Raw genomic sequence first — 11,311 nt, forward strand, 5'->3', positions numbered from 1 at the left:
CGCTCTCAGAGCGCTGCTCAGAGTGGAGGCGCGTATGTTCGCTGCACAGGTAGATGGACGGGCTGATCGCCAGGGGTTATACTTTGCAGTTTGCTTCGTCTCCCCCACCGTTCAGCGGGATTCTGGAGACACACCTGTCCTCACAGGATCAGTGTGTGTTCCTACAGAAGGAGGTGCAGGAGTTTGCCAAAAAATGTCATCTCCAGAGTCCCACAGGGAGAGGAGAATCAGGGTTTTTACTCCCGTTATTTCCTGGTTCCCAAGAAAACGGGAGGGATGAGACCCATTCTGGACCTGTCACTGTTCAACACAGTGATAATGCAGCGTCCGTTTCACACGCTGACGATAAAACTAGTACTGGAATGCGTCCAGGAGAACAATGGACCTGAAGGGCGCATACTTTCACGTCTTTATTATTCTGAAACCCAGGAAATTGCTGTGTTTCTCGTTTTCAAAGGTCCAATACCAGTACAATCGTCTCTCCTTCGGTTATTCTCTCGCTCCCCGCACATTCTCCAAGTGTGTGGAAGCAGCTCTGCAGCCACTACACAGGAGAGGGATGAGAGTTCCCTTTTACCTGGACGACCTGTTTTTACTGGCTCGATCCAGGGAGGAGGCGGCAGCTCAGACTCAGGTGTTGGTTTTTCACCTGTTGAAGCTGCTTCGCTATCAATTGGAAAAGAGCTCGCTTTTTCCGTCTCAGCAGATTATTTATCTGGGAGTGGAGCTGAACTCAGCCACAATGAGCGCGCGGCTATCTCAGGAGAGGTCGCAGACTCTGACAGCCCTCCTCAGACGAGTTGTCCCCAGCAGGGTGGTGACAGCATTTTTATTATGCGGCTGCTCGGCATGATGTCAGCGGCTCATGTGGTAGTACCGTTGGGATTACTTCACATGAGGCGGCTGCAGAGATGGTTCATCCGTGTGCGCATCGACCCGGTGCGTCAGCGGAGACGCATGGTTTTAGTTTCCCCCTCAGTGTCTCCCGTTTTGGATCACTGGAACGACCCGAGTCCTGAAGTCGGGGTTACCGTTAGGGAAGACATCATGTCACGTTTCTGTGTTCACGGATGCTTCTCTCTCGGGGTGGGGGGGCACGTGTCTCTCTCAGGTTGTGGGGGAACAGTGGACAGCTCACATGTCTCTCCACATAAATGCGCTGAAGCTTCTGACAGTGTGGGAAGTGGTTCAGCATTTCACTCCTTTCTACAGAAGCAGCATGTTCTGATCCACACAGACAACCAAGTAACAGCGGCTTATATAAACCGTCAGGGCGGCGTGCGCTCGGTGCAGCTGCTGGACATAGCCAGAAAGCTGTTATGTTGGGCGCGCAGACATCTCCTCTCTATCAGAGCGGTGTACATCCCTGGTGTGCTAACAGGGGGCGGACATCATGTCGAGGGGAGGTCCTCAGGCGAGAGACTGGAGCCTGCATCCCGAGCTGGTGTCTCAGATTTGGTCAATGTTCGGGCAGGCAGAGGTGGACGTGTTCGCGGCGTGAGAAAACACTCAGTGTGCCCTGTGGTTTTCTCTGAGCGCACGAGACAACCCTCCTCTGGGGGTGGATGCGTTCTCACACCACCCCTGGCCCAAAAAGCTTCTTTATGCCTTCCGCCCGTCCCTCTGATTCCTCGGTTTCTGAGGAGGATTCAGGAGGAGCAGCTGTCAGCTGTCCTCATAGCTCCGGAGCGCACGGTAGCGTCATGGTTTCCATGGTTACAGCGCCTGCTAGTGGGCCTGCCATGGATGATTCCGTGGCGGGGGATGCTCTCTCCCAAGCAGGGGGAACGATCAGGAGTTTCCCTGTGATAGGTCAGCGTCTGTGGACCTGGCCGCTGAAAGGTAGCGCTTAGAGAGGCTCGGACTCTCTCCCGAGGTCGTGCGCACAATCCAGAGCGCAAGAGCTGCATCCACGAGAGCTTCGTACTCGGGGAAATGGGCAGGTTTTCAGCGCTGGTGCATGGAGTCAGGCTTGGATCCAGTGTCTTGTCCCCTGCCTCGCGTGCTGTCTTTCCTCCAGCTCCTAATGGACAGAGGTTTGGCTTTTAGCACGGTTAAAACTTATGCAGCTGCGTTTTCAGCTTGTCATGAAGGTTTTGGTGACAGAACTGTGTTTAGTCACTCACTGATGAAACGCTTCCTCAAAGGCGTGAGGAGAGACAGATCGATTTCTCGCTCCTTTGCTCCTCAGTGGGATTTATCTCTGGTTTTACGGGCGTTGAGCAAGGCTCCGTTTGAACCCCTGTCTCAAATCTCACCAAAGTTTTTATCACTCAAAACAGCTCTGCTTTTAGCTCTTACTTCAGCTAAGAGAGTGAGTGATCTGTCAGCCCTCTCAGTTGCTCCATCTTGCCTGCACATTCAGGGAGATTGCAGCTCGGCTGTTTTACGCCCGAATCCTTCCTACATGCCTAAGAACATTAATAGCTCTTTTACATCAAGAGTTATTAAATTGGAGGGTTTTTCCCCACCGCATGACTCCGAGGAGGAGGCTGCATCACACCTTCTTTGCCCTGTGCGCGCTCTGTCTTGTTACGTGGAGCGCACGGCCACGCTGCGTCACTCTCAGCGTTTATTTGTGCATCATAGAGAGCACTCGCAGGGGCGCCCTCTCTCTGCTCAGCGCCTGTCACATTGGTTGTGTGAGGCTATTTCACAGGCTTATGTGTCAGCTGGCTGTGTTCCTTCTGAGCACATCAGGGCACATTTTACAAGAGGAATTTCCTCTTGTGTGGCTTTGCACAGTGGGATGTCAGTGGAAGATATCTGCGCTGCAGAATCTTGGTCTTCCCCATACTCATGTGTGCGGTTTTATCTGAGAGATGTCTCTCTTTTCTCTATGTCCCACTCTGTTAGGGATCCTATCAGAGTGATGGTTGTGACATGAATGGATTCATTCTGTTTTCTGGATGAGACAGGCGTGTTATTGGGTCTGTTCTGTTCATTGTTTGACTGTTACAATGCGTAACGATCGTCTTCTCTGCTTTTCAGCAACAGACCAGCAGAGTCAGCTTCATGGATCAGGAGTATTCCTTATCTGGAGGCTGAGACAGATGTGTTATTGGGTCTGTTCTGCTCATTGTTTGACTGTTACAATGCGTAACGATCGTCTTCTCTGCTTTTCAGCAACAGACCAGCAGAGTCAGCTCTTATGGATCATGAATATTCATTATCTGGAGGCTGATAAGGAACACATCATCAGGAAGTGGTTTTTGCGCACGTTTTGCGCATACAGGGCACAGGAGTTCACATGATACAGGATTCTGTGAATGAGCTTGTGTGCGGACCTGAGTTTATTGGAAGCTTTGTTGCTGGGTTTTTCGGATGAGGACCCAGTGAGGCATTGACTACATCCTGCTTCGCCTTTAACCCACTAGCGATAGCCTTAAAGGGCGAAGCCTATACGAAATAGAACGTTAGTTACGTATTGTAACTCCAGATTCTATGAGTATAGGCGCAGCCCTTTAAGCTATGGGCCTCACTGGTTCCCCTTATCAGCTGAAGAAAAAGGCTGTTATCGGGAGCAGATTGTATGAACCCGCGGCCATTTATAGGCAAGTAGCGCGGGAGGCCCATCACGTGGGTGGGCGTGGACTAAGTTTTTTCAGTGCTGCGCTGACGCGCGAGGGTGAACCCACTAGCGATAGCCTTAAAGGGCTGCGCCTATACTCATAGAATCTGGAGTTACAATACGTAACTAACGTTCATCCAGATTTGCGTGGATTTGGCGCCTACATCCGGGTTTGTATCAGTTATGACAACCACCCGTTATGGTGATATCCCATGAATCCCACGTCAGCATAGCACAGTTTGCTCCTCAGGGCTGAACTCTGCTCTATTACACCTTCAATGAGGATCTAATCCGAGCAGCGTGCTCAAAGCCAAGCTGAGTTAACTATTGTCACAAATATCTGATGTAGATCAGTCTTCACTGCTCACATTTCTTTCATTCCTGAAAACATCAAAGTTCAAATAAAGGTGTAGAACAGATGTGGTCTTTTTCTGCGTGAACCAGATTAATCCCTCTAATTTTAATTGTATTCAAATGATCAGCCCGTCATCAAAGTCTGCTCCAGCCTGATAACGAGCCATTCATCTGAATCAGGTGTGCTGGAGTAGGGTAACATCCAAAACATGCAGGGCAGGGGGGCCCAGGACCGGATTTGAGAAACACTGCACTAAATTATCACTTTTTTTTTCTTTTTTTTTTACATTTACACTATCCTACCTGATAATGGATTCATCAAGTTGATAGTTTATAAATAAATAAATAATAAGGAAAATGATAATCGATGTTGACATTCATTTTTATTATTAATTAATACTGAATCCAAGCCCAAACATTCACTCAGCCCACACACAGAAATCAAATGTTAGGAAAGGAGCTGGATTGGGCGGGAAAAGCGCGGACATGGCAACCTTGCTGAGTTGTAATAAAATCATGATTGTGATTCACATAGCCCCTGGAAAATGATCTCAGTCGTGACCTAGTTCAGATTAATACTTGTTGCTGCTGTGTTCTAAAGTAATCAGTGGACGCTGACATCAAAGGTCTGATGATGACATTTCCAGTATCAGTTTCTCTCTATCTGCAGTACGATCTCTTTGGACATTATCGCTTATTTATAATCCACACCTACGGAGACTCACTTCTTCAACAGACTAATGCAAAAAACAAAGAAACAAACAAACAAAAGGGTTAGGGTTTGGAGCTGCACTGAGCGAGAAAAAAGCGGACATGGCAACCTGTGCTGAGCAGGAAATTGTCATTTAGTGTGAGAGGTGTGTGGCTCTTAAAAGAACCGTTTTGTTTCTTAATTAGATGCTAAGATGTTAACAGCTCACTTCTTCTTGGCTGCTGTCTTCTTGGCTTTGGGCTTGGCCACCTTCTTAGCGGGGGCTTTCTTGGCTGCAGGGGCCTTCTTCACGGCCTTCTTGGGGCTCTTGGCGGCCTTGGTCTTCTTGGGACTCTTAGCGGCCTTCTTGGGGCTCTTTGTTGCAGCTTTCTTGGCCGCTGCGGGTTTCTTGGCCTTCTTCGGGGTCGCTGCCTTCTTAGCGGCCTTGGGCTTCTTGGCCGCTGCTGCTTTCTTGGCTGCTGGCTTCTTGGCTTTAGGAGCGGCTTTCTTTGCGGGCTTCTTGACCTTCTTCTCTGCCACCTTCTTGTTCATCTTGAAGGATCCGGAGGCCCCGGTTCCCTTGGTCTGGACCAGAGTACCCTTTGCTACAAGGCTCTTGACAGCGGTCTTGACGCGGGCCTTGTTCTTGTCCACATCGTATCCTCCGGCAGCCAGAGCCTTCTTGAGAGCAGCCAGCGACACGCCGCTCCGCTCCTTGGAGGCAGCCACGGCTTTGAGGATGAGCTCGCCCACGCTGGGGCCGCTCTTGGCCGGCTTGCTGCTCTTCTTCTTGGCCGCTTTGGCCGGAGCAGCGGCGGGAGCTGGAGCTACTTCTGCCATAGTTTACTCAGTTCAGTGAACGCAACAGGAGACGTGAGGAGGATTCTCTGGGTGTAGAGTTGATAAATCCTGAGCGGGAGGCTGTCCTTAAAGCACACATGAGAACCGTAGAGACTCAAGCAAGCAGCAGCTCGTCCACTCAGTCTGAAAGTCGGACAACTTGTGTTTTCTCTTTCCCTAAAAATGCTCCAAACTAAGTGTTGTTGGAGAGATCGAGGCTGATTGTAAAAGTAGGAGAAACTGGAGCTTTTCCTCTTCACACTGAACTCATGTTTGTCTCTCAGGTTGTTGAGCTTTTGTTCAGGGAGACTCCAAACATCACAGATTGATCATGGTGATAGCAGCTGCTCATCGACTTGTCCTTCTCTTTTCTTTCATAAATCCATGTAAAACGCATCAATACACTAAAACACCTTTCCTTTCTGTTGTTTACAAGTTTATGTAGAGACACCAAAGTAGAAAAGTCATCTACTGGTCGTGGTTTGTTTAGAATATGGTGTTTTTGAGGAAGCAGCAAACACACTGATGTAGGCTGAGGAGTGAACAGTTTCTCACTGTGATTGAAGGTGACTCTTTGGACACTCAGTGTTAGAAATAATTGGTTTTAAATGTATAATGTGTGTTCGTGTGCACTTCTTTAACTGGACCTTTGTTTAAGCAGAACATCATGGACAAAATAAGTGACATTTTGAATTATTATTTTTTTCTTAAACTCTAAACTGTTCTCACAGTTCTTACAAATTTTGGGACACATTTGTTCCATATTTTAAGCATTGAATAAGAGAAGTTAGCAACTTAATGATTTGTTTTTATTTCACCCCACAATTATCTCTTTAAGTACTTGAACAACACTATTATCAATTTCATATTTTTAGTCTTTATAACAACTTTGTTTCAGTGGTTTTCAGGTATCCCAGTCTGAATTTCTTTCACTTGTGGATCAAACAAATAAAAGATCTAAAACAGAAAACAGTTCCTTTTGTCCAGATCTCAGCTTTAAAAATGTTTATATTAAAATGGGAAATATTTCTATATATCCCACTTTTTTCCACAAATAAAGGTGAGTTAAATTACAGGCCACAAGCTTTTTTATCCACATACTTTGTTATTTTATTGGTCCCCTCATCGTAGGTTGTTGACCTAGTTGCTTGCATGCATTAGGATCGACAGCTTTTTTAATTAAAAAAAAGGAAAAAGAAAAATCAACAAGTGAAAGAACTCCCCACTAACAATGATCTGACAAACAAAAAACTAAAATCAAAATCAACCCGTAATTAAACTGCCCTTTATGTGATCTATGTTAACAAATGGGACATTGAAAAACAAACTAAGTTTCATCTATTTGTTTTTATAAAAAACAAAACAAAACAGTATTTTGTATTTCGATTCAAAACCAAATATCAAAAGAATACACAGATTTCTTCGCAGCATTGATTTCTCACAACACTTGTATAAGCTTGAAGTTGGCTGCCTCACTACGACCAAACTTGTTTTTTCTTTCAGGTCATGGGGAACATTAAGAGCCATGTGGTTTCAGGAATTTTCTACTATTATGCAGCAGGTTTCTTGTGAGTGCTTGTCTCTTTAGGTAGAGGCCTGATGGTGTAAATATATCCGTCCTGAACTTCAGACTTTTTCATCTGACACCTTAGTGAATGATCTATAGATAACAATAAAGCAGAAAAGTCCTCAGGCTTTTATTCAAGAAGAGCTGAACTGCTATCCATGAACAACAATACAGATGCTGAAGACGACTGAAGCAGCTTTTGTAGCAGGTACAAAGGTAAAATATGGCCCCAAGACAAATAATAAAAAAAACAATAAGTGTTAAATATAAGTTTAGAAATATTTTTTTTAAACATCTATGAAGCTTTTCAATAAATATATTAATAGAACATGTACACCAAGGACTAATTACTGACCCTGGTGTTGTGTCATGCTAAGAAGATGCAGCTCTCACAGCAGCTTTCTCCAGAACAGCTGACTCCCAGTGTGTGAGAGCTGGACCCACACTTTCTTCCTTTGGTTGCTCAGCTCTTACTCAGTCACTCAGTCTTGCTCATGGCAGTTTTGTTTTTATTAAAGGCATGACAGCAGTGCTTGTGAGGATACAGTATTGTAACAAGACGAGTAGCAGAGAAGGGGACACTATCAGGAGTCTTGTCCCCACCTATGAGGACAGCATACCATGTTGCCAGACGCAAATCAAAGAGACACCTGCAAACAAGCACCTGAACCAGCATGTGTCTATTTCTGTGCAGAGTGTGAAGAGATTTAAAATTTCCACAAAAGCACCAATTGCAGCACAAATGTCCTAAATGAGGAAAGTAGAGGGCTCCTTCTAGAAACACTGATTGAAAAAGGGTTAATCAAATCACCAGTCATATCTACCAGGATATGCTAAACCATGAGGCTCCAAAACGTACCAGATTAGGGGCAGCTCAGGAGCTGTGAGAGCCCGCTCTTCTTTGAGAGTAGAGCTGAAAAACAACATATTTCAAATAGGGCAGAACTGTCCCTTGCTATAAACATCCCCTCTGCTGCCGTCCCATTATCTATCTACACAAACCCTCGTCGAACTATTACAGGCGATGCTTTGTAATTGGGAAAAATCTGCTCTTCACAGAACAAAGTGTGTGGCCCTTAAAAGGACCTTTGAGTTTTGAAGCAGTGTGGGGTCGATGGTTTTAACCTCCGAATCCGTACAGAGTGCGTCCCTGTCTCTTCAGAGCGTAAACCACGTCCATGGCGGTCACGGTCTTTCTCTTGGCGTGCTCGGTGTAGGTGACGGCGTCACGGATCACGTTCTCCAGGAAGACCTTGAGCACCCCGCGGGTCTCCTCGTAGATCAGACCGGAGATCCGCTTGACTCCGCCACGGCGAGCCAGACGGCGGATAGCGGGCTTGGTGATGCCCTGGATGTTATCACGGAGGACTTTACGGTGACGCTTAGCGCCTCCTTTACCGAGTCCTTTTCCTCCCTTGCCTCGTCCGCTCATCGTAGATGTAGTTTTGGTTTCAAGTTGAATGGTTCCGCCACAGAAATCACAGTGATTTAAATGTTAGCTGAGAACTTGAAAGAAGACGGGGTGCATGTTTTCTTCTTCCTTGGTTTCAATGGCGACTCAAAACTCCTCCGCGGAGCAACGCCATCTACTGACCCTTCTGCGGAGCCGGAGATTAGGACTTCATATCTGGGACCAGAATGTTTAACAATAATGGTTCTGAGAGGAGCAACATAGTGGATGGAAAAGACAGAAAGAATATGTTTGAGAATTATTATTACTACATTATAACTTTTGATTAATACAGAGATTATAAAATGTTTCCATCATGGGGGAAGTCAGGGGGATAAGATACAGAAGACTGTGCAAAAGAATATTTTATCCAGAGTTTACATTAGTCTAACATGACTTGCAGCTGCTCTCCTGTTTTGTCAGATCAGAACCTTGGACAGTTCTGAACAGAAGGTGAATCCTAGAGTAAAAACTGCAGCTCTCCCACCCCACCCCTTCAATCTCTAAAGGTCTTGATCAAACATTCAGGGAACTAGAATTTAAAAATCCACTATGTTTTGGTCGGATTCAAAACAATTCTCAGACAGATAAAATGAAATATTCATGATCCGTTATTTCTCTCATTCATTTTGTAGTTGATCCTCTTTTGGTTTATGGAAAAAAATAAAATCTGTGAGGAAAAAATAAAATCGAAACACTACACATTTACTTGAGAGTTCATAAAGTGTCATTAGTAAGCAGGGGGTTAGAAAAGATGACACAATTTATATTTTCCCTAAAATAAAATAAATAACTTATAAATATCCAATATCCAGAGACATAATTAATGACATTATATTTATTAATGTAATAATTTTCGATCAGCAATGCACTAGATAAAAACTATGGAACCCCAACAGACCCAATATTATATACATAAAATCAACATTTTGAAGTAAACACCATCTTTATGAATAACAGAGGAATATATAATATGACCATTAGATTGTGAAATCAGGCAATGTTACCACAAAATATGTTTTTTTAGTCTTTCATATCAATTATTGTAATTCAATATTTCATAATGATTATTTCATACTTTAAAAAAATGAATTTTTATTAATTTACCAAGCTTTAATCTAAGAAAAATAAGGTTATCCCATGGTGTTTTTTCAATTTGTTTTATTTTATTTTTTTTTCCCAATGGCCTTTTAATTTCATAATGTTGGGTTTTTTTTCAGAATGTCTTGGTCTGTCAATCGGAGCCAGAGGCTGGGACCCCCGTTTGATCCCTTAAGATAAATAATAATAATAATAATAATAATAATAATAATAATAATAATTAGTTAGATTACATTAGAGGGGTCCGGCCCCACCTCACCTCTCAGCTGCTTGAGGAGACAACTCCGAAATTGACTTATCTTCTTCAGCCATTGTGTCTCGAACATTTCATGCCCTCCTGTTTCCAGCTTTTCTGTCTTCTCAGCATTAATCATAAGGTGTGCTCAATGTGCTTCTGGAGAACGTGATCCGTGATGCCGTCACCTACACCGAGCACGCCAATAAAAAGACCGAGACCATCATGGACGTGGTTTATGCCCTGAAGAGACAGGGACGCACTCTGTGCAGATGCAGAGGTTAAACATTGACACCACTCTGAGAAACCAAAGGTCCTTTTCAGGGCCACTCATTTCCATCCTTCAGAGAGTAGACTTCCTGAAATATTTTGTTGTGTGGTCGGAAAAGTCGACTGTTGTGATACTTAAAAATAGTCGTACCAATGACTTGATCTCTTGGACATACTGATTAACAAGCGACATGGACTAATGTGCAATCTTTGAATGGCAGGCTACACTCTCTAAATTCAGTTAAGTTCAGTGAAACACAAAACCTAAGGAATGTGCACTGTTGGGCAAGCCCTGGGTTTTGTTTAAAGACATGAAACCTGCTCCAAGGTTTGAACTATCAACAGTCCCTTTTGACTTGTTTTCTCATGAGGCAGGGTTGTCAAACACATCACTCACATCACTCCTTTTACACTCCTTTCACACACCTTTCCAACAACTCCACTGGCCCTCCATCACACTGTATACAGTTACAAATACTAGTCATACACACACAACCCATCAACAACCTTGCATCTCCCACATGTCTCCACGCTTGTCCACACACTCCCCCTTGACCTCCACAGCACTGACTCACTTGTTTAAGTTGATTCGGAGTTTTCATCACATTTTTCACACCCTTTGGTACTTGTGCATTTAAATATTTGTAATTTTTTCATGCCAATCAATGTTTCATTACTATTATTATTATTGTAATTATTATTATTTCGTTTTTATTAAGGTTTACTGTTAACGTTGTCTTGAGGAGATTCATTTTTTCTTGTTGCATAAAAATAAAACCATACCCTCCCGCCACATGTGATGAGATGAGAGATAAGACTCAAATTTATTGTCACTACACATTAAAAGTAGACTTGACTATATGCTGTAGCAAGCACAGCATATAGTCAATTACTAATAAGGACAATATTATGCAAATTATTGACAAAATATGAATGGGTTGATGGGATTAATATAAATGAATATAAATGAATATAAACAAATGCTTTAAAAATGACTCTTTGTTTCCCATAACCTGAAATAACAGAGCAGATGGTCAGTGTGAGGCAACAAATTAAAAGCTAATAAAAAGACTGTGATGACACTCTTCAGAATGGACAGAGACAAAACGTGATGTAAAACTGTTGCTGCTCCCATTTTTTCACTTTGGTTTCTAGAAAGTTCTAGACAACTACTGAATGAAAATGATCAGAGAGCTAAAGGATTACAGCTGGATTATTTTAGGTGGTAAAGA

The 11,311-nt window shown here is 43.8% G+C and overlaps 3 protein-coding genes across 3 annotated transcripts in view; all 3 read right to left on the reverse strand.

Moving 5' to 3' along the window:
* The window catches only part of LOC141810945 (NLR family CARD domain-containing protein 3-like), a 482,659-nt gene that overhangs the window by 327,492 nt on the left and 143,856 nt on the right, over positions 1 to 11,311 (reverse strand). The gene's annotated exons all lie outside the window — the stretch shown is intronic.
* LOC141806106 (histone H1-like) lies at positions 4,532 to 5,500 on the reverse strand. The gene has a single exon (XM_074691356.1). The coding sequence runs from the start codon at positions 5,454 to 5,456 to the stop codon at positions 4,842 to 4,844; it is 615 nt and encodes a 204-aa protein (XP_074547457.1). The 5' UTR covers positions 5,457 to 5,500; the 3' UTR covers positions 4,532 to 4,841.
* On the reverse strand, positions 8,129 to 8,455 carry LOC141806830 (histone H4). Its single transcript, XM_074692516.1, has one exon. It carries the CDS (start codon positions 8,453 to 8,455, stop codon positions 8,144 to 8,146), a length of 312 nt encoding a protein of 103 aa, XP_074548617.1. The 3' UTR covers positions 8,129 to 8,143.

The sequence above is a fragment of the Halichoeres trimaculatus genome, unplaced genomic scaffold (assembly GCF_033239565.1).
Source record: "Halichoeres trimaculatus isolate MK-OKI-2021-1 unplaced genomic scaffold, fHalTri1.1 fHalTri1_scaffold_2, whole genome shotgun sequence".
Classification (NCBI taxonomy): Eukaryota; Metazoa; Chordata; class Actinopteri; order Labriformes; family Labridae; genus Halichoeres; species Halichoeres trimaculatus.

Coding starts and splice junctions, on each gene's coding strand:
- LOC141806106 (XM_074691356.1), bottom strand. CDS start 5,456: ATGGCAGAAGTAGCTCCAGCTCCCGCCGCTGCTCCGGCCAAAGCGGCC.
- LOC141806830 (XM_074692516.1), bottom strand. CDS start 8,455: ATGAGCGGACGAGGCAAGGGAGGAAAAGGACTCGGTAAAGGAGGCGCT.